Source organism: Oncorhynchus nerka, linkage group LG8, assembly GCF_034236695.1.
Source record: "Oncorhynchus nerka isolate Pitt River linkage group LG8, Oner_Uvic_2.0, whole genome shotgun sequence".
Lineage (NCBI taxonomy): Eukaryota > Metazoa > Chordata > Actinopteri > Salmoniformes > Salmonidae > Oncorhynchus > Oncorhynchus nerka.
In genome coordinates, this window is record NC_088403.1 from 38,457,003 (window position 1) to 38,481,522 (window position 24,520).

At 41.7% G+C, this 24,520-nt stretch overlaps 1 protein-coding gene across 11 annotated transcripts in view; it reads right to left on the reverse strand.

Annotated features, from left to right (window-relative positions):
* Positions 1-24,520, reverse strand: part of LOC115133259 (lysine-specific demethylase 5A-like) — an 88,135-nt gene that overhangs the window by 49,456 nt on the left and 14,159 nt on the right. For 6 of the 11 annotated variants that reach the window (XM_029666309.2, XM_029666305.2, XM_029666304.2 and 3 more), the window contains 2 exons: positions 21,262-21,444; positions 9,332-9,410 (listed from right to left, as the gene is read on the reverse strand). In XM_029666309.2, coding sequence (XP_029522169.2) covers positions 9,332-9,410; positions 21,262-21,444 — 262 coding nt within the window. The remainder of the gene's footprint in view (positions 1-9,331; positions 9,411-21,261; positions 21,445-24,520) is intronic. The other 5 variants (XM_065021775.1, XM_029666308.2, XM_065021770.1 and 2 more) reach the window with 2 other exon arrangements.

Here is a 24,520-nt window from a genome sequence, read left to right on the forward strand (position 1 = left end):
AAGATTGTTTCAGAACTGTTCGGTGATCACTATCCATTATGGGAAAAAATATTACTTTATGATAAATGTCTCTGTTAGTGTTGCACCATTATTCTTACATAATATAACCATTTACAATTTCAGTACCACGTCTTAGAGTGATGGACCGTGAGATCCCCAAGGTCTCCGCAATGGATTAGTCCACTGAGACATATGAATCAGACAGGTGTTTGGTGCACCATAAAAAATATATATAAATTTGCGACTCCTCGACAAAATAAATCTCAGTTAAACATGTCTATTGGCCAAACAATTGACTAAAAATACACTAGAGACAGTGCCTTCGGAAAGTATTCAGACGCCTTGACTTTATCACATTACAGCCTTTTCTAAAATGTATTAAATAAAAATAAAATAAAAACACACAATACCCCATAATAAAAAAGAGAAACAGGTTTTGGAATGACTATTTTTTTTTTTTTAAATATATAAAAAAAACATTTATATAAGTATTCAGACCCTTTGCTATGAGACTTGAAATTGAGCTCAGGTGCATCCTGTTTCCACTGATCATGCTTGAGATGTTTCTACAACTTGACTGGAGTTCAGTAAATTAAATTGGACATGATTTGGAAAGGCACACACCTGTCTATATAAAAAGGTCCCACAGTTGACAGTGCATGTCAGAGAAAAAAACAAGCCATGAGGTCGAAAGAATTGCCCGTAGAGCTCTGAGACATGATTGTGTCAAGGCACAGATCTGGGGAAGGGTACCAAAACATTTCTGCAGCATTGAAGGTCCCCAAGAACACAGTGGCCTCCATCATTCTTAAATGGAAGAAGTTTGGAACCACCAAGACTCCTCCTAGAGCTGGCCACACTGATCAATCAGGGGAGAAGAGCCTTGGTCAAGAACCCAATGGTCAATGACAGAGCTCCAGAGTTCTTCTGTGGAGATGGGAGAACCTTCCAGAAGGACAACCATCTCTGCAGCACTCCACCAATCAGGCCTTTATGGTAGAGTGGCCAGACAGAAGCCACCTGACAGCCCGCTTGGAGTTTGCCAAAAGGCACCTAAAGACTCAGATCACGAGAAACGAGATTCTCTTGTCTAATGAAAACTAGATTGAAGTCCTTGGCCTGAATGCCAAGCATCATGTCTGGAGGAAACATGGATCCATCCCTACAGTGAAGCATGGTGGCAGCATCATGCTGTGGGGATGTTTTCAGTGGCAGGGGCTGGGTGACTAGTCAGGATCAAGGCAAAGTACAGAGTTTCTTTAAAACCTGCTCCAAAGAGCTCAAGACCTCAGACTGGGGTGAAGGATCACCTTCCAACAGGACAACGACCCTAAGCACACAGCCAAGACAATGCAGGAGTGGCTTTAGGACAACTAGGTCTGGGGTTCAGCTAGCGGAGTGCAGGGCGCCAAATTCAAAACAACAAAAATCTCATAATGAAAATTCCTCACGCATACAAGTATTTTACACCATTTTAAAGATAGAATTCTCGTTAATCCAGCCACAGTGTCTGATTTAAAAATAATTTACAGTGAAAGCACCACAAACTATTATGTTTGGCCACCACCAAGCCACAGAAAAACACAGTCATTATTCCAGCCAAAGAGAGGAGTCACAAAAAGCAGAAATAGATAAAAAATGAATCACTAACCTTTGATGATCTTCATCAGATGACACTCATAGGACTTCATGTTACACAATACATGTATGTCTTGTTTGATAAAGTTCATATTCATAAAAATCTCAGTTTACATTGGCGCGTTAAGTTCAGTAGTTCTAAAACATGCAGTGATTGTGCAGAGAGCCACATCAATTTACAGAAATACTCATAATAAACATTGATAAAAATATGACTATTATACATGGAACTTTAGATAAACTTCTCCTTAATGCAACCACTGTGTCAGATTTCAAAAAAACTTTACGGAGAAACCAAACCATGCAATTATCTGAGTACAGCCTTTAGACAACAAAGCAGCCAAAAATATACCCGCCATATTGGGTAGTCAAGATTAGTCAGAAATAGCATTTTAAATAGTCACTTGCCTTTGATGATCTTCAGAATGCACTCCCAGGAATCCCAGTTCCACCATAAATGTTTGATATGTTCGATAATGTCCATCAGTTACATCCAAATATCTTCTTTTGTTAGGGCGTTTGGTAAACAAATTCAAAAGCATGTTCAGGTCGCGCCGAACGTCGGACGAAAAGAAAAAAAAGTTTTGTTACAGCCCATAGAAACATGCCAACCTAAGTATGGAATCAATCTTTAGGATGTTTTTAACATAAAACATCATTAATGTTCCAACCGGACAATTCCGTTGTCTGTACAAATGAAGTGGAACGTAGCTACCTTTCACGTGATCGCGCTAGACCGAGGCCACTCACTCAAAGAGCCCTCATGAGCCCCTCCTTTAGAGTAGAATCCTCAAAACAGGTTCTAAATACTGTTGACATCTAGTGGAAGCCTTGGGAAGTGAAACATAACTAATATCACCCTGTATCTTCAATGGGGGCTGAGTTGAAAAACTACAAACCTCAGATTTCCCACTTCCTGGTTGGATTTTTCTCATGTTTTCGCCTGCCATATGAGTTCTGTTATACTCACAGACATCATTCAAACAGTTTTAGAAACTTCAGAGTGTTTTCTATCCAAATGTACTAATTATATGCATATTCCAGGTTTTTCAGCTGAGTAGCAGGCAGCTTAATTTGGGCACGTTTTTCATCCAAGCTACCCATTACTGCCCCCTACCCAAAAGAAGTTAAATGGCCAAGGGAGAGCCCAGACTTGAACCCGATCAAACATCTCTGGAGAGACGTGAAAATAGCTGTGCAGCAACTCTCCCCATCCAACCTGACAGAGCTTAAGAGGATCTGCAGAGAAGAATGGGAGAAACTCCCCAAATCCAGATGTGCAATGCTTGTAACATCATCACATCAGCAAGCAACAATTTCTAAACCTGGTTTGGCTTTGTCATTATGGGATATTGTGTGTAGATTGATTAAATTGTTTTTCCCCCCTCATCAATGTTAGAATAAGGCTGTAACGTAACAAAAATGTGGAAAAAGTCGAGGGGTCCGTACACTTTCCGAAGGCATGCAAGGATGTACGCACGAACGCATGCATGCACGCACGAACGCATGCATGCATGCATGCATGTATGTATGTATGTATGTATGTATGAACGTACATAAACTCAGCAAAAAAATAAACGTCACTTTTTCAGGGCCCTGTCTATCAAACATAATTCATAAAAATCCAAATAACTTCATAGATCTTCAATGTGAAGGGTTTAACAATCACTAGTTAACTACACATGGTTGATGATATGACTAGTTTATCTAGCTTGTCCTGCGTTGCATATAATCGATGCGGTGCCTGTTAATTTATCATTGAATCATAGCCTACTTCGTGAAACGGGTGATTTAACAAGCACATTCGCGTAAAAAGCACTGTCGTTGCACCAATGTGTACCAAACCACAAACGCCTTTCTTAAGATCAATACAAAAGTAAATATTTTTAAACCTGCATATTTAGTTAATATTGCCTGTTAACATGCATTTCTTTTAACTAGGGAAATTGTGTCACTTCTCTTGTGTTCATTGCACGCAGAGTCTGGCTATATGCAACAGTTTGGGCCGCCTGGCTTGTTGTGAACTAATTTGCCAGAATTGTACTTAATTATGACATAACATTGAAGGTTGTGCAATGTAACAGGAATATTTAGACTTATGGATGCCACCCGTTAGATAAAATACGGAACGTTTCCGTATTACACTGAAAGAATAAACGTTATCTTTTCGAAATGATAGTTTCCGGATTTGACCATATTAATGACCTAAGGCTCGTATTTCTGTGTGTTATTATGTTATAATTAACTTCTCTAGGGTAGGGGGCAGCATTAGGAATTTTGGATGAAAAGCATACCCAAATTAAACGGCCTGCTACTCGGGCTCAGAAGATATATATACATATATCACTGATCGATTTGGATAGAACACACTCTAAAGTTTCCAAATCTGTTAAAATAATGTCTGGAAGTATAACATAACTGATTTGGCAGGCGAAAACCTGAGAAAATCCATTCAGGAATTATTTTGTTTTTTGTTCTCTACTCAATGCCATTACAGTATCCATTGACTTAGGACTCAAAGTGCAGTCCCTATGCCTTCCACTAGATGTTAACAATCTTTAGAAATTGTTTCAGGCTTGTATTCTTATGAGGGAGTAAGACCAGTCTGAATGAGTGGACCCTGACATGTCACAGAGCTTTTTCATGCGCAATCCCGAGAGTGCGCATTTCTTGTTTACTTTTTATATTGACGACGTTATTGTCCGGTTGAAATATTATAGATCTGAGCTAAAAAACAAACCGGAGGGTTGAATATAAACATCGTTTGACATGTTTATGAATTTTACGAATACAATTTAGATTTTTTGGGATGGCTGTTTTGACTGCGTTTGAGCCTGTGGATTACTGAAGAAAACACGCAAGCAAAACTGAGGTTTTTGGATATAAAGAGACTATCGCACAAAAGGAACATTTATTGAGTAAATTAATGTCTTCTGAGCGCAACTATATGGAGATCAACAAAAGGTAAGGATTAATTTTATCTCCATTTCTGAGTTTTGTAACGCTTCTGCTTGGCTGGTTACTGTTTGTCAGCTGGGCTATGTTCTCAAATAATCTTAAAGTATGCTGTCGCCGTAAAGCATGTTTTAAATCTGACACCGTGGTTGGATTTACAGGAAGTTCATCTTTAACCCTATGTAAAATCTGTTTTGTTTTCTGAATTTTTATGAGTATTTCTGTATTTGAATTTGGCGCTCTGCAATCTCACTGGATGTTGGCCAGATTACCCTAGAGAGGATAAGTATGATTTGATATTTGATAGAACAGTCTGATTGAGCGGTGGTAGGCAGCAGCAGGCTCGTAAGCATTCATTCAAACAGCATTGAGCTGTATATGACTTCAAGCCTATCAACTCCTGAGCTAGTTAGCGGGGTGTGCGCTAATAGCGTTTCAAACGGTGATGTCACTTGATCTGAGACCTTGAAGTAGTTGTTCGCCTTGCTCTGCAAGGGCCGTGGCTTTTGTGGAGCAATGTGTAACGATGCTTCGAGGGTAGCTGTTGTCCGTGAGTTCCCGTTTCGAGCCCAGGTAGAGGCAAGGAGAGGGACGGAAGCTATACTGTTACACTGGCAATACTAAAGTGCCTATAAGAACATCTAATAGTCAAAGGTATATGAAATACAAATGGTATAGAGGGAAATATTCCTATAATAACTACAACCTAAAACTTCTTACCTGGGAATATTGAAGACTCATGTTAAAGGGAACCACCAGCTTTTGTATGTTCTCATGTTCTGAGCGAGGAACTTAAACATTAGCTTTCTTACATGGCACATATTGCACTTTTACGTTCTACTCCAACACTTTGTTTTTTCATTATTTAAACCAAATTGAACATGTTTGATTATTTATTTGAGGCTAAATTGATTTTATTGATGTATTATATTAACTAAAAGTGTTTTCAGTATTATTGTAATTGTCATTAATACAAATAATAATAATAATTATATATATATTTTTTTTTAAATGAATCGGCCGATTTAATCAGTATCGGCTTTTTTGGTCCTCCAATAATCGGTATTGGCGTTGAAAAGTCATAAATCGGTCGACCTCTAGCATGTACAGTTGAATTCAGAAGTTTACATACACCTGCCATCCTGTATGTGTGTTGTTCAGATTTACCGATCGTGTGCAGGTGTTGCACATGGTCTGCCACTGCGAGGACGATCAGCTGTCCGTCCTGTCTCCCTGTAGCGCTGTCTTAAGAAGGGCTATATAAATACATTTGATCTTAGGTGTCTCACAGTACGTGCATTGCAATCTATAGCCCTGGCCACATCTACAGTCCTCATGCCCCCTTGCAGCATGCCTAAGGCACGTTCATGCAGATGAGCAAGGACCCTGGGCATCTTTATTTTATTTCTTCCCCAGAGTCAGTAGAAAGGTCTCTCTAGTGTCCTAAGTCTCCATAACTGTGACCTTAATTGCATACCGTCTGTCAGCTGTTAAGTGTCTTAACGACCGTTCCAAAGGTGCATGTTCGTTAATTGTTTATGGTTCATTGAACAAGCATGAGAAACAGTGTTTAACCTTTTTGGGATAAGGGGCAGCATTTTCACTTTTGGATGAATAGCGTACCCAGAGTGAACTGCCTCCTACTCTGTCCCAGATGCTAATATATGCATATTATTAGTAGTATTGGATAGAAAACACTAAATTTCTAAAACTAATTGAATGTCTGAGTATAACAGAACTGAAAATATCCAACCAGGAAGTGGGACATCTGAGGTTTGTAGTTTTTCAAAGCTTGTCCTACCGCATACACAGTGTCTATGGAGTCAAGTTGCACTTCCTACGGCTTCCACCAGATGTCAACCGTCTTTAGAAACTGGTTTGAGGATTCTACTATAAAGGAGGGGCACATGAGACCTGTTTGAGTCAGTGGTCTGGCAGAGTGTCTCAGGCTCGTGACGCGTGCTCCCGACAGCTCTCGTTCCAGTGCATTTCTTCAGACATAGGAATTCTCTGGTTGGAACATTAGATGTTTTATGTTAAAAACATCGTAAAGATTGATTCCATACATCGTTTGACTTGTTTATACGACCTGTAACGGAACTTTTCGAGTTTTTGTCTGAACGAAGTGCTCGCGCCTCATGAAGATGGATTACTGGGCTGAACACGCTAACAACAAGTGGCTATTTGGACAAATGATGGACTTTATGGAACAAATCAGTCATTTATTGTCGAACTGGGATTCCTGGGAGTGCCTTCTGATGAAGATCATCAAAGGTAAGTGAACATTTATAGTGTTATTTCTAACTTCTGTTGACTCCAAAATGGCGGATAATTCTCTGGCTGGATTGGGCTCTGAGCGCCGTTCTCAGATTATGCTTTTTCCGTAAAGTTTTTTTCAAATCTGACACAGCGGTTGCATTAAGGAGAAGTCTCTAATTCTAACATTTATCAATGTTTATTATGAGTATTTCTGCCAAATCACCGGATTCTTTGGAATCAAAACATTACTGCACGTAAGGCACCAATGTAAACTGAGATTTTGGGATATAAATATGCACATTATCGAACAAAACATACATGTATTGTGTAACATGATGTCCTATGAGTGTCATCTGATGCAGATCATCAAAGGTTAGTGATGAATTTAATCTATATTTCTGCTTTTGGCTGTGTGTTATTTTGACTTGGCTATGACCTTATGTTGTGCTTTCGCTGTAAAGCGAAACGATCGGACACGATGGGTAGATTAACAAGAAGTTTCTTTCATTTGCTGTATTGGACTGTGTGAAAGTTACATATTTCTAAAAAATATATTTTGAATTTCGTCTTTTCAGCGGAATGTTGTCGAGGGGTTCCGCTAGCGGAACGCCAGCACTAGAAAGGTTAACACCCCCGGCCGTCCTACAATCTAAGATAGATGCCCTCAATCTCACACAAATTATCACTGGACCTACCAGGTACAACCCTAAATCCGTAACCACGGGCACCCTCTTAGATACCATCCTGACCAACCTGCCCTCTAAATACACCTCTGCTGTCTTCAACCAGGACCAAAGCCATCACTGCCTCCTTGCCTGCGTCTGTAATGGGTCTGCGGTTAAATGACCACCCCTCATCACTGTCAAACGCTCCCTAAAACACTTCAGCGAGCAGGCCTTTCTAATCGACCTGCCCCGGGTAACCTGGAAGGATATCGACCTTATTCCGTCAGTAGAGGATGCCTCTCTCACTCTTTAAAAGTGCTTTCCTCACCATCTTAAATAAGCATGCCCCGTTAAATTTAGAACGAGGAACAGATAAAGCCCCTGGTTCCCTCAAGACCTGACTGCCCTTGACCTGCACAAAAACATCCTGTGGCGTACTGCATTAGCATCAAATAGCCCCCACGATATGAAACTTTTCAGGATCATTAGGAACCAATATACACAGGCAGGAAAGCAAAGGCTAGCTTTTTTAAACAGAAATTTACATTCTGTAGCACAAACTCCAAAAAGTCCTGGGACACTGTAGTCCAAGGAGAATAAGAGCACCTCCTCCCAGCTGCCCACTGCACTGAGGCTAGGAAACACTGTCACCACTGATAAATCCACAATAATTGAGAATTTCTAGAAGCATTTTTCTACAGCTGGCCATGCTTTCCACCTGGCTACCCCCTAACCCGGTCAACAGCTCTGCACCCCACACAGCAACTTTCCCAAGCCTCCCCCATTTCTCCCACACCTAAATCCAGATAGCTGATGTTCTGAACAAGCTGCAAAATCTGGATACCTACAAATCAGCTGGGCTAGACAGTCTGGACTCACTCCATCTAAAATTATCCGCAGCAATAGTTGCAACCCCTATTACTAGCCTGTTCAACCTCTCGTATCGTCTGAGTTGCCCAAAGATTGTAAAGCTGCCGTGGTCATCCCCCTCTTCAAAAGGGGGAGACACTCTAGACCCAAACTGTTACAGACCTATATCTATCCTACCCTGCCTTTCTAAGGTCTTTGAAAGCCAAGTTAACAAACAGCTCACCGACCATTTCGAATCCCACCGTACCTTCTCCGCTATGCAATCTGGTTTCTGAGCTGGTCATGGGTGCACCTCACCTTTTTCAAAAAGTAAGTGAATATTTCATCGTTATTTGTGAATTTATGAAAAAAATATTGGGGCGCAGTCCTCAAACAATCGCATGGCATGTTTTCGCTGTAAAGGCTACTGTAAATCGGACAGTGCAGTTAGATTAACAAGAATTTATATGTACATTTATATGTACATAAATGTTTCAAATCCATGTTATTTAATTGAATTGCGCGCCCTGCAGTTTCACCGGAAGTTGTCCCGCTAACGGGGCTCGTTGTTCTCATAACTATGGGTAAATAAGCAAACATTTCTAAAAACCTATCTTCGCTTTGTCATTATTGGGAATTGTTTGTAGATTGATGAGGCTGGAACATAACAAAAAATGTGGAAAAAGTGAAGGGTCTGAATACATTCTAAATGCATTGTATAGGGCATTTATCTTTCCGACATAATTTATATCTGGTCTAAGTTGTTTAAAAACACAAAGCGTTTTAACATGCGAAAATGTATATAAAAATATTTATATAAAAAATATAGCTTGGACTTATGCGTCCCGATAAACTGCTTAGGCGGCCTGCCCTAAGGCTTCTATCGTCGAAAAATCCCTGAACACACTTGTCGTTGCAGCATCTGCTCTGGATAAGTGAAGTCAAATACTAGCTAAATTCCTTACCAGCCGGTACAATCTCTAAACCAACCATCTTGGGACCACTGCCAAAGATCTGCATGGTCTTGGGCTCTTTGTTTTCCCGCTAGGAGAGGAGACAAAAACATAATACAACATCAGGGAACGTTCCTGGGAGGAGTCCAAAATGTTACCCTTTCCCTATATAGTGCACTACTTTTGACCAGAGCATTATGCAGGCCCCAAAGTAGTGTACTACATAGGGAATAGGGTCTATTTCAGATGCAGAGTAATGGAAAGATGTCCAGGAAACAGTTAGATCCTGTTGGAATGACAAACATCAACCACTGACCCCATGGATAGTTAGTTCTACTGACTGCAGCTGGGGAATCTTGGAAATGATGAAGGTGCAGAAGCTGGGTCACTGTTCAAATAAAAATGTAGCCAACAACAGTAATGTGATATTGGGCCTGGATAATCATTGAATCCATGGTGATACCTCTGTAGGCTTTATGTTTGTTGCTGTGTATTGCATGTCATTTGGATGTCTTTATGCCAAAATACACAAAACAATTGCTATACAGTAAGTTCTCTGGACTAGCAGGCTTCTGGTAGATAAAAAAAAATGTAAAAGCGGGTAAATTTGCCAGCGCCAATTGTCCGGGAGAATAAAAAAAATGCTTGTCTGTCTATAGGTTAATTGGCATACTGTTGTGGAATTAAAATTGGCACGTGTACAGTATATTCGTTATGCATCTTATCCATCACATGCGTACAGATTACGGAATGGCCGATTAATTAGGGCCGATTTCAAGTTTTCATAACAATCGGTAATCGGCATTTTTGGACACTGATCATGGCCGATTACATAGCACTCCAAGAGGAGACTGCGTGGCAGGCTGATTACCTGTTATGCGATTGCAGCAAGGAGCCAAGGTAAGGTGCTAGCAACCATTAAAAGTATCTTATAAAAAACAATCATAGTTAACTACACATGGTTGATGATATGACTAGTTTATCTAGCTTGTCCTGCGTTGCATATAATCGATGCGGTGCATGTTAATTTATCATCGAATCATGGCCTACTTCGCCAAACGAGTGATTTAACAAGCGCATTCGCGAAAAAAGCACTGTCGTTGCACCAATGTGTACCTAATCATCAACAACTTTCTTAAAATCAATACACAAGTATATATTTTTAAACCTGCATATTTAGTTAATATTGCCTGATAAAATGCATTTATTTTAACTAGGGGAGTTGTGTCATTTCTCTTGCGTTCTGTGCAACAGAGTCAGGGGATATGCAGCAGTTTGGGCCGCCTGGCTCGTTGTGAACTGTGTGAAGACTATTTCTTCCTAACAAAGACGGCCAACTTCGCCAAACGAGGGATGATTTAACAAAAGCGCATTTGCGGAAAAAAAAGCACGAGTGTACCTAACCATAAACATCAATACCTTTCTTAAAATCAATACAGATTTTTTTTTTTACCTGCATATTTAGCTAAAAGAAATCCAGGTTAGCAGGCAATATTAACCAGGTGAAATTGTGTCACTTCTCTTGTGTTCATTGCACGCAGAGTCTGGCTATATGCAACAGTTTGGGCCGCTTGGCTCATTGCAAACTAATTTGCCAGAATTTTACATAATGATGACATAACATTGAAGGTTGTGCAACGTAACAGGAATATTTAGACTTATGGATGCCACCCATTAGGTAAAATACAGAACGTTTCTGTATTTCACTGAAAGAATAAACATTTTGTTTTCAAAATGATAGTTTCCATATTTGACCATATTAATGGCTCGTATTTCTGCGTGTTATTATCTTATAATTAAGTCTATTATTTGATAGAGCAGTCTGACTGAGCGGTGGTAGGCAGCAGCAGGCACATAAGCATTCATTCAAACAGCACTTTACTGCGTTTAACAGCAACATTGCACAGTTTATGACTTCAAGCCTATCAACTCACGAGATTAGACTGGCAATACTAAAGTACCTATAAGAACATCCAATAGTCAAATGTACATGAAATACAAAATGGTAGAGAGAGAAATAGCCCTATAATAACTACAACCTAAAACTTCTTACCTGGGAATATTGAAGACTCATGTTTAAAAGGAACCACGAGCTACCATATGTTCTGAGCAACATACTTAAACGTTAGCTTTTTAACGTGGCACATATTGCACTTTTACTTTATTGCATTATTTAAACCAAATTGAACATGTTTCATTATTTATTTGAGACTAAATTGATTTTATTGATGTATTATAATCCAAGATGGCGTTTCGTTTTTTACATATTTTTCTTCGCATATCTCTTTAAAAACTTTTTGCTAAACCTAAGCTTCCAAATACTCTCCTGCAACCCGCCTCACCCAATGTAGCTATTTTTCCTAAAGTATTTATATTTATATTTACTTCGGAACCGGAACCCCTCAACTGAAGCTCAACTGAAGCTAGCCAGCAAACCACTAGCCATGCTAGCGGTCTTCAGCTAACCGGTCATCAGCTAACCTTCAGCCCGGAAAGCTCTCGCCAGTTCGAACAACGCGACTCTAACCAGAGCATAACGGACCTATTTATTTATTCATCCACCAATTTCTTCCCTGGATTCCCACCGCAAATGGAAAATTTTTTCAGCTGGATCTTCACAACTAGCTATCTAACTATCTACGAACTGTTAGCTTGCTAGCACAGGCCTGCTAACCGTGTGCATCGCCGCGTCCCAAACACCCATATTTACTTTCTATCTCTTTTTGATTTTTAATTTGTTTATACCTTCCGGAAACCTGCCTCACCCAATGTGATACGGAATCGCTATTATTTTTAATTTTTTTTAGAACACACTCAAGAACCTCCAGAAGCTAACCAGCTAACTAGCTACAAGCTATTTAGTCATTGTTCGGTTTTTTTAAAACCTGGATAACACTCGCCAGTCCAGCTTCCCTGCCCCATCCACCGTTGCCCCCTGGACACTGATCTCTTGGCCACATAGCTGATGCACGCTGGACTGTCCATTAATCACGGTACTCCATTCTGCTTGTTTGTTTTATCTGTTGGCCCCGTTGCCTAGTCAACGCCATTTTACCTGCTGTTGTCGTGCCAGCTGATTAGCTGTTGTTGTCTAACCTACTGTTTTAGCTAGCTTTCCCAATTCAACACCTGTGATTACTGTATGCCTCGCTGTATGTCTCTCTCAAATGTCAATATGCCTTGTATACTGTTGTTCAGGTTAGTTATCATTGTTTTAGTTCACAATGGACCCCCTAGTTCCACTCCTTATACCCCTGATAACTCCTTTGTCCCACCTCCCACACATGCGGTGACCTCACCCATTACAACCAGCATGTCCAGAGATACAACCTCTCTCATCATCACCCGGGGCCTGGGCTTACCTCCGCTGCACCCGCACCCCACCATACCCCTGTCTGCGCATTATGCCCTGAATATATTCTACCATGCCCAGAAACCTGCTCCTCTTATTCTCTGTCCCCAACACTCTAGGCGACCAGTTTTGATAGCCTTTAGCCGCACCCTCATACTACTCCTTCTCTGTTCCGCGGGTGATGTGGAGGTAAACCCAGGCCCAGCATGTCCCCTGGCACCCTCATTTGTTGACTTCTGTGATCGAAAAAGCCTGGGTTTCATGCATGTCAACATCAGAAGCCTCCTCCCTAAGTTTGTTTTACTCACTGCTTTAGCACACTCTGCTAACCCTGATGTCCTTGCTGTGTCTGAATCCTGGCTCAGGAAGGCCACCAAAAATTCAGAGATTTCCATACCCAACTATAACATCTTCCGTCAAGATAGAACTGCCAAAGGGGGAGGAGTTGCAGTCTACTGCAGAGATAGCCTGCAAAGTAATGTCATACTTTCCAGGTCCATACCCAAACAGTTCGAACTACTAATTTTGAAAATTACTCTCTCCAGAAATAAGTCTCTCACTGTTGCCGCCTGCTACCGACCCCCCTCAGCTCCCAGCTGTGCCCTGGACACCATTTGTGAATTGATCGCCCCCCATCTAGCTTCAGAGTTTGTTCTGTTAGGTGACCTAAACTGGGATATGCTTAACACCCCGGCAGTCCTACAATCTAAGCTAGATGCCCTCAATCTCACAAATCATCAAGGAACCCACCAGATACAACCCTAACTCTGTAAACAAGGGCACCCTCATTGACGTCATCCTGACCAACTGGCCCTCCAAATACACCTCCGCTGTCTTCAACCAGGATCTCAGCGATCACTGCCTCATTGCCTGTATCCGCTACGGAGCGGCAGTCAAACGACCACCCCTCATCACTGTCAAACGCTCCCTAAAACACTTCTGTGAGCAGGCCTTCCTAATCGACCTGGCCCGGGTATCCTGGAAGTACATTGACCTCATCCCGTCAGTTGAGGATGCCTGGTCATTCTTTAAAAGCAACTTTCTCTCCATTTTAGATAAGCATGCTCCGTTCAAAAAATGCAGAACCAAGAACAGATACAGCCCTTGGTTCACTCCAGACCTGACTGCCCTCGACCAGCACAAAAACATCCTGTGGCGGACTGCAATAGCATCGAAGAGTCCCCGTGATATGCAACTGTTCAGGGAAGTCAGGAACCAATACACGCAGTCAGTCAGGAAAGCTAAGGCCAGCTTCTTCAGGCAGAAGTTTGCATCCTGTAGCTCCAACTCCAAAAAGTTCTGGGACACTGAAGTCCATGGAGAACAAGAGCACCTCCTCCCAGCTGCCCACTGCACTGAGGCTAGGTCACCACCAATAAATCCATGATTATCGAAAACTTCAATAAGCATTTCTCAACGGCTGGCCATGGCTTCTCCAACCTCGGCCAACAGCTCCGCCCCCCCCGCAGCTCCTCGCCCAAGCCTCTCCAGGTTCTCCTTTACCCAAATCCAGATAGCAGATGTTCTGAAAGAGCTCCAAAACCTGGACCCGTACAAATCAGCTGGGCTTGACAATCTGGACCCTCTATTTTTGAAACTATCCGCCGCCATTGTCGCAATACCTATTACCAGCCTGTTCAACCTCTCTTTCATATCGTCCGAGATCCCCAAGGATTGGAAAGCTGCCGCAGTCATCCCCCTCTTCAAAGGGGGAGACACCCTGGACCCAAACTGTTACAGACCTATATCCATCCTGCCCTGCCTATCTAAGGTCTTCGAAAGCCAAGTCAACAAACAGGTCACTGACCATCTCGAATCCCACCGTACCTTCTCCGCTGTGCAATCTGGTTTCCGAGCCGGTCACGGGTGCACCTCAGCCACACTCAAGGTACTAAACGATATCATAACCGCCATCGATAAAAGACAGTACTGTGCAGCAGTCTTCATCGACATTGCCAAGGCCTTCGACTCTGTCAATCACCATATTCTTATCGGCAGACTCAGTAGCCTCGGTTTTTCGGATGACTGCCTTGCCTGGTTCACCAATTACTTTGCAGACAGAGTTCAGTGTGTCAAATCGGAGGGCATGCTGTCCGGTCCTCTGGCAGTCTCTATGGGGGTGCCACAGGGTTCAATTCTCGGACCGACTCTTTTCTCTGTATATATCAATGATGTTGCTCTTGCTGCGGGCGATTCCCTGATCCACCTCTACGCAGACGACACCATTCTATATACTTTCGGCCCGTCATTGGACACTGTGCTATCTAACCTCCAAACGAGCTTCAATGCCATTACAACACTCCTTCCGTGGCCTCCAACTGCTCTAAAACGCTAGTAAAACCAAATGCATGCTTTTCAACCGATCGCTGCCTGCACCCGCATGCCCGACTAGCATCACCACCCTGGATGGTTCCGACCTTGAATATGTGGACATCTATAAGTACCTAGGTGTCTGGCTAGACTGCAAACTCTCCTTCCAGACTCATATCAAACATCTCCAATCGAAAATCAAATCAAGAGTCGGCTTTCTATTCCGCAACAAAGCCTCCTTCACTCACGCCGACAAGCTTACCCTAGTAAAACTGACTATCCTACCGATCCTCGACTTCGGCGATGTCATCTACAAAATGGCTTCCAACACTCTACTCAGCAAACTGGATGCAGTCTATCATAGTGCCATCCGTTTTGTCACTAAAGCACCTTATACCACCCACCACTGCGACTTGTATGCTCTAGTCGGCTGGCCCTCGCTACATATTCGTCGCCAGACCCACTGGCTCCAGGTCATCTACAAGTCCATGCTAGGTAAAGCTCCGCCTTATCTCAGTTCACTGGTCACGATGGCAACACCCATCCGTAGCACGCGCTCCAGCAGGTGTATCTCATTGATCATCCCTAAAGCCAACACCTCATTCGGCCGCCTTTCGTTCCAGTACTCTGCTGCCTGTGACTGGAACGAATTGCAAAAATCGCTGAAGTTGGAGACCTTTATATCCCTCACCAACTTCAAACATCAGCTATCTGAGCAGCTAACCGATCGCTGCAGCTGTACATAGTCTATTGGTAAATAGCCCACCCATTTTCACCTACCTCATCCCCATACTGTTTTATTTATTTACTTTTCTGCTCTTTTGCACACCAATATCTCTACATGACCATCTGATCATTTATCACTCCAGTGTTAATCTGCAAAATTGTAGTTATTCGCCTACCTCATGCCTTTTGCACACATTGTATATAGACTCCCCCCTTTTTTTCTACTGTGTTATTGACTTGTTAATTGTTTACTCCATGTGTAACTCTGTGTTGTCTGTTCACACTGCTATGCTTTATCTTGGCCAGGTCGCAGTTGCAAATGAGAACTTGTTCTCAACTAGCCTACCTGGTTAAATAAAGGTGAAATTAAAAAAATAAAAAATAAAAATATTAAGTTAAAATAAAAAAAGTGTTTATTGTTCATTCAGTATTGTTATAATTGTCATTATTACAAATATATATATAAAAATAGTCTGATCAATCGGTTTTGGCTTTTTTTGGTCCTCCAATAATCGGCATCCGCGTTGAAAAATCATGATCGGTCGACCTCTAGTAGATAGAGCATTTGAGTGGAAAAATCTGTCAAGAGAGTACGAGAGCAGCTGCTACAGCATCTCAAACAGCAAATGCATATGCAATGGAAGGCAGGTTTCATCAGCGTGTCACACACAACTTTGCAATAAGCTGGGGGCAGTATACATTTTGAAAAAATATACTTAATTGTTTGAAACCTGTATGTTTTAATACGAGGCATGTCTTACCTTGCTTCAAAGTAGCCTAGCCAAAAATCAGACCATATCCATGAAGGCAATTATTTTATATCAACTTTCTTTCATTGTCCAGTAACCAAAGGCACAATAGTAGTCACATTAGCATCCCAAGCTCGTTGTTGCATATTAGATCTCCCCTCTTTCTAATGGATATTTTCATCTCTGTCACATCAAACCACTCACGTGCCTTTTTGACAGCAGTGTTTTCTTGCCAATTGCATTAACTATTGAACGAAGTCTCGCGGAGTCATCTGCGAGAAATAGATTATCAACATTTTCTGACCTGTTGCATCAGACTAATTGCTTTTTAAAGTTCCCTATGTAGCCTAGACCAACTGGTTCTATCATCCCACAACTGTCCGAAAGTCAGATTGGAATCGGCTATTTCTTTCTCGACAAGCTGACCTATAGCATAGGTAAACTTTTCTATGCGGAATATCATATTGCTGCTATCCCCCATAGGATAAAATTTTACCTATTCTATTGGTCATCTTGTCGAGAAAGAAATAGGCTAGGAATTTTGCTATTAGTTACCCATCTTGTTGGCAGAGGAAAGGTGGATAGTTATTCTAACATCTTCAAAGAGCACATCAGAATTCGGCAAGAAGGATTGCACATCGTTGCATCCTAGACTTTCATGTTCAATTAATATGAAGTACAACAATCCAAACGAGATTTCTGTCATTCTGAACACCATGGGTGAACGTCCTAATCAGGTTACGCACCCATCACATATGGTTCCGGTAAATTTCTAAAATGGCCGTCGAAATACAAGGGATAGGTGTCCCGTCAACGAGACAGTTGTAAATCATGCAGCGCCTTGTGTCACGATTGCAGATTTTAGAGAATGTCAGTGCATATAGTGGGGCAAAAAAGTATTTAGTCAGCCACCAATTGTGCAAGTTCTCCCACTTAAAAAGATGAGGCCTGTAATTTTCATCATAGGTACACTTCAACTATGACAGACAAAATGAGAAAAAAAATCCAGAAAATCACATTGTAGGATTTTTAATTAATTTATTTGAAAATTATGGTGGAAAATAAGTATTTGGTCACCTACAAACAAGCAAGATTTCTGGCTCTCACAGATCTGTAACTTATTCTTTAAAACCTCTTGATACTACCCATCCCGGATCCGGGAGCATAATCATCACCTGAAACTAATTAGCATAACGCAGCAAACATAAATATCCCTAGCAAATATTCCTATTCATGAAAATCACAAATGAAATATATTGAGACACAGCTTCGCCTTTTGTTAATCAGCCTGTCAAGATTTTCAAAATATGCTTTACAGCCAACGCTAGACAAGCATTTGTGTAGGTTTATAATAGCCTAGCATTATACCTTGCTAGCAGCAAGCAACCTTGTCACGGAAATCAGAAAAGCAATCAAATTAAATGGTTTACCTTTGATGAACTTCGGATGTTTTCACTCACGAGACTCCCAGGTAGATAGCAAAAGTTCATTTTTTCCCAAAACATTATTTTTGTAGGCGAAACAGCTCCGTTTGTTCTTCACGTTTGGCTGAGAAATCGCCCGGAAATTGCGGTCACCCCAACGCCAATTTTTTTTTACAAATTAGCTCCATAATATCGACAGAAACATGGCAAACGTTGTTTAGAATTCATACTCAAGGTGTTTTTCTAATATCTATTCGATAATATATCCGTCGGGACAATTACTTTTTCTCTAGGATCGATTGGAGTAATGGCTACCTCTGTACTTTACGCGAGAATCTCTCTAGGAAACACCATGTGACCACTTACGCAATGTGCCACCATACGGCTATTCTTCAACAGAAATGCGTAAAACTACGTCACAATGCTGTGGACACCTTGGGGAATACGTAGAAAGCGTAAGCTCGTTGATGGTACATTCACAGCCATATAGGGAGTCATTGGAACACAGCGCTTTCAAAACCTGGGGCACTTCCGGGTTGGATTTTTCTCAAGCTTTCGCTTGCAACATCAGTTCTGTTATACTCACAGACAATATCTTTGCAGTTTTGGAAACGTCCGAGTGTTTTCTATCCGAAGCTGTCAATTATATGCATATTCTAGCATCTTTTCCTGACAAAATATCCCGTTTAAAACGGGAATGTTTTTTTTCTCCAAAAATGACAATACTGCCCCTAGAGTTCCAAGAGGTTTGAGGCTCCTCTGTCCTCCACTCGTTACCTGTATTAATGGCACCTGTTTGAACTTGTTATCAGTATAAAAGACACGTGTCCACAACATCAAACAGTCACACTCCAAAACGCCACTATGGCCAACAGAGAGCTGTCAAAGGACACCAGAAACAAAATTGTAGACCTGCACCAGGCTGGGAAGACTGAATCTGCAATAGGTAAGCATTTTGGTTTGAAGAAATCAACTGTGGGAACAATTATTAGGAAATGGAAGACATACAAGACAACTGATAATCTACCTCGATCTGGGGCTCCACGCAAGATCTCACCCTGTGGGGTCAAAATGATCACAAGAACGGTGAGCAAAAATCCCAGAACCACACGGGGGGACCTAGTGAATGACCTGCAGAGAGCTGGGACCAAAGTAACAAAGCCTACCATCAGTAACACACTACACCGCCAGGGACTCAAATCCTGCAGTGAGACGTGTCCCCCTGCTTAAGCCAGTACATGTCCAGGCCAGTCTCCAGATCTCAACCCCATAGAAAATCTTTGGAGGGAGTTGAAAGTCCGTGTTGCCCAGCATCAGCCCCAAAACATCAGTGCTCTAGAGGAGATCTGCATGGAGGAATGGGCCAAAATACCAGCAACAGTGTGTGAAAACCTTGTGAAGACTTACAGAAAAGGTTTGACCTCTGTCATTGCCAACAAAGGGTATATAACAAAGTATTGAGATACACTTTTGTTATTGACCAAATACTTATTTTCCACCATAATTTGTAAATAAATTCATTAAAAAATCCTACAATGTGATTATCTGGATTTTTTTTTCAAATTTTGCCTGTCATAGTTGAAATGTACCTATGATGAAAATTACAGGCCTCTCTCGTCTTTTTAAGTGGGAGAACTTGCACAATTGGTGGCTGACTAAATACTTTTTTGCCCCACTGTATATGTCTTATATGGGCTGAAAGCTTAAATGTGTGTTAATATAACTGCACTGTCCAATTTACATTAGCTATTACTGAAAAAATGCTAAGCTATTGTTTGAGAGCTAACAAAACACATTTTTTACCGCGATAGGTTTGATAAATTCACCTCTGAAGGTGAAACGTGTACTTAAATTCTGAAATCTCTTGATTTATCATCCAAAGGGTCACACAAATAACATGAAGTGTTTTGTTAGATAAAATATTTTTTCATATCCTAAAAAGGTCCATATCGATTTTGTGTTTCCACTCGTTCAATTTGCAAATCTGTGAAAATCTAACCCTAAAACGTTGTTTCAACCAGTCAAATCATGTTTGTATGTATTCCTCAGAGATCCTAGAACGTAACCAGACTTCACTACATCATTAGGGTTGTAGTATATCCTATAGGACACCAAGTTTGGTCAGAGTGATGCCTTTCATGGTATGCTGATGACGTGGGCGGGCTTCACTTGATGGACTGTAACTTTGTCAAATAAGCACCAATCGGGGTCAAACAAAGCTAGCTAGATAGCCAATGAGCAGAACCCCGTATCTGTCGCAAAATGTAGCTGCTAACCTTGTGCGACAGCCAGTCTTTTCTTTTTGGACAAAAATTATAAGAATATGGAGTTATGAAATGTGGAGCCTATAACATGGCTACTATTACTGGAAAAGCTCAATCAAAGTATACAGATTTGACATAATTCTTGCAGAAAAATGTCATATGAATGTAAATGTCTCCTTCACGATTTGCCCAAATGTACCTGGGTGAACTCACACTAAATGTCATGTAGTTTGCTCATATTTCAAGTTATCCGTCTGAAACTTTGCACATACACTGCTGCCATCCTGTGGACACCATCGGATTTACAACCAAAGTGATGGCTAGACGTGGGACCTTTGTTGCATTTCAAAGATGGTAGGGGAGAAAAAAAAGTTGTTTTTTTCTTTGTATTTTCTTCTACCAGATCTATTCTCTTACATTGAATTCACATTTCCACAAACTTCAGTGTTTCCTTTCAAATGAACAAAGAATATGCATATCCTTGCTTCAGGGCCCAAGCTACAGGCAGGTAGATTTGGGTGTGTCATTTTAGGCGAAAATTGAAAAAAAAAAAAAAAAAAAGTGCACCATCCTCCCTAAGACGTTTTAAAATGCTGCTGGTCAAATGTCCGGCGTCACATTTTCCAAACCGAAACCCTGGCATATCCATACATTAGATCAATATTGGGTACAGTATCTCAGTTAGCGGCATATAAAACTACAACCCCCAACCTAACTTTCTAAAGCACTTGTGATAAGAAATAGGCTGTTCTGAATTACATAAGAGGAAAAGATAATGCCATTACAGTAACCATGTCACCCCATGACACAGGGTGACAAGCAGATTTGCCAAGAAGAGAGGTATCTGTTGATGTTATGGACAGACAGTACACACAAGGTTAAGGCTCTCTGTCTATTGAGAATGTAGCTAATGCATCCAGAGCCAGCAAACAGGCTGCAAAAGCCCTCTTGCTAATGAGAACCTATCTCCATCAATTGCATTTCCAGTGCATTAAGTCCACAAACAAGTTAGGCAAAAAACAGAAGAGTAAAAATGCAGATAATGTTTTGTAAATCACCATGTGAAATCAAAATAAAACTGATCAAATAAAATATAAAAACAGTCTCCAGTGATCACCTCATCACCGACCTCGGACTTCAGGCGGCGGGAGCGTCGCTCAGGGAGCAGGCAGTCCTTGTTCTGAGTCCCGTCACTCAGGCTGTCCCTCTCTCGGTCCTCTTCATCCTCCTCTTCCTCTTCCCCCATGCCCTCGTCCTGCACCTCTTCGTCATCTCCCTCCTCGTACAGATGGTGGATACCCTGAGGGGGAGAGAGAGGGTAGTTAAAAATCAGCAAGAGGAAGGAGAAGGCCTACTTACTCAAGGTCGACCGATTAATCGGAATGGCCGATTAATTAGGGCCGATTTCAAATTTTCATAACAATCGGAAACCTCTCAAATTTTAGAAAAGGCTGTTGCCTTCCTGAAGAGAAACAATGTACACGAAATGCTTCAGTCTGGTTTTAGACCCCATCATAGCACTGAGACTGCACTTGTGAAGGTGGTAAAAGACCTTTGAATGGCGTCAGACCGAGGCTCTGCATCTGTCCTCGTGCTCCTAGACCTTAGTGCTGCTTTTGATACCATCGATCACCACATTCTTTTGGAGATTGGAAACCCAAATTGTTCTACATGGACAAGTTATGGCCTGGATTAGATCTTATCTGTCAGAAAGATATCAGTTTGACTCTGAATGGTTTGTCCTCTGACAAATCAACTGTAAATGTCAGTGTTCCTCAAGGTTCCGTTTTAGGACCACTATTGTTTTCACTATATATTTTACCTCTTGGGGATGTCATTCGAAAACATAATGTTAACTTTCACTGCTATGCGGATGACACAGAGCTGTACATTTCAATGAAGCATGGTGAAGCCCCAAAATTACCCTCGCTAGAAGCCTGTGTTTCAGACATAAGGAAGTGGATGGCTGCAAACTTCCTACTTTTAAACTCGGATCCAAAGAAACAAAGAGATCTTCTGTTGAATCTGACAATTAATCTTGATGGTTGTACAGTCGTCTCAAATAAAACTGAAGGACCTCGGTGTTACTCTGGACCCTGATCTCTCTTTTGACAAACATATACAGACCGTTTCAAGGACAGCTTTTTTCCATCTATGTAACATTGCAAAAATCAGAGAAGTTTTGTCCAAAAATTATGCAGGAAAATGTATCCATGCTTGTGTCACTTCTAGGTTAGACTACTGCAATGCTCTACTTTCCGGCTACCCGGATAAAGCACTAAATAACCTTCAGTGCTAAATATGGCTGCTAGAAACCTGACTAGAACCCCAAAATTTGATCATATTACTCCAGTGCTAGCCTCCCTACACTAGATTCCTGTTAAGGCAAGGGTTGATTTCAAGGTTTTACTGCTAATCTACAAAGCATTACATGGGCTTGCTCCTACCTATCTCTCTGATTTTTGTCCTGCCGTACATACTTACACGTACGCTACGGTCACAAGACGCAGGCCTCCTAATTGTCCTGAGAATTTCTAAGCAAACCACTGGAGCCAGGGCTTTCTCCTATAGATCTCCATTTTTATGGAATGGTCTGCCTACCCATGTGAGAGACGCAGACTCGGTCTCAACCTTGTGGGTCATATGAATGAGTGTAGTCTGGCCCAGGAGTGTGAAGGTGAACGGAAAGGCTCTGGAGCAACGAACCGCCCTTGCTGTCGCTGCCTGGCCGGTTCCCCTCTTTCCACTGGGTTTCTCTGCCTCTAACCCTATTACAGGGGCTGAGTCAATGGGGTGTGTCACTTGAGTGGGTTGAGTCACTGATGTGATCTTCCTGTCTGGGTTGGCGCCCTCCTTGGGTTGTGCTGTGGCGGAGATCTTTGTGGGCTATACTCGGCCTTGTCTCAGGATGGTAAGTTGGTGGTTGAAGATATCCCTCTAGTGGTGTGGGGGCTATGCTTTGGCAAAGTGGGTGGGGTTGTATCCTTCCTGTTTGGCCCTGTCCGGGGGTATCATCAGATGGGGCCACAGTGTCTCCTGACACCCTCCTGTCTCAGCCTCCAGTATTTATGCTGCAGTAGTTTATCTGTCGGGGGGCAAGGGTCAGTTTGTTATATCTGGAGTACTTCTGTCTTATCCGGTGTCCTGTGTGAATTTAAGTATACTCTAATTCTCTCTTTTTTTCTCTCTCTCGGAGGACCTGAGCCCTAGGACCATGCCTCAGGACTACCTGGCATGATGACTCCTTGCTGTCCCCAGTCCACCTGGCCGTGCTGCTGCTCCAGTTTCCACTGTTCTGCCTGCGGCTATGGAATCCTGACCTGTTCACCGGACGTGCTACCTGTCCCAGACCTGCTGTTTTCAACTCTCCAGAGACAGCAGGAGTGGTAGAGATACTCTTAATGATCGGCTATGAAAAGCCAAATGACATTTACTCCTAAGGTGCTGACTTGCTGCACCCTCAACAACTACTGTGATTATTATTATTTGACCATGCTGGTCATTTTTGAACATCTTGGCCATGTTCTGTTATAATCTCCACCCGGCACAGCCAGAAGAGGACTGGCCACCCCTCATAGCCTGGTTCCTCTCTTGGTTTCTTCCTAGGTTTTTGCCTCTCTAGGGAGTTTTTCCTAGCCACCGTGCTTCTACACCTGCATTGCTTGTGGTTTGGGGTTTTAGGCTGTGTTTCTGTACAGCACTTTGAAATATCAGCTGATGTACAAAGGGCTATAAAAAAAATTGATTGGAGAACCCATTCTTACTTTCAATGACGGCCTAGGAATGATGGGTTAACTGCCTTGTTCATCACTGGTTAACTACACATGGTTGATGATATTACTAGTTCATCTAGCGTGTCCTGCGTTGCATATAATCGATGCAACGCTGGAAAAAAGCACAATCGTTGGACGACTGTTCCTAACCATAAACATCAATGCCTTTCTTAAAATCAATACACAGGTGTACATATTTTTAAACCTGCATACTTAGCTAAAAGAAATCCAGGTTAGCAGGCAATATTAACCAAGTGAAATTGTGTCACTTCTCTTGCATTCATTGCACGCAGAGTCAGGGTATATACAACAGTTTGGGAAATCTGGCTCATTGCGAACTAATTTGCCAGAATTTTATGTAATTATGACATAACATTGAAGGTTGTGCAATGTAACAAGAATATTTAGACTTAGGGATGCCACCCGTTAGATAAAATACCAGAACGGTTCCGTATTTCACTGAAATAATAGTTTCCTGATTCGACCATATTAATGCCCTAAGGCTCGTATTTGTGTGTTATGTTATAATTAAGTCTATGATTTGATATAGCAGTCTGACTGAGCGATGGTAGGCAGCAGCAGGCTCGTAAGCATTCATTCAAA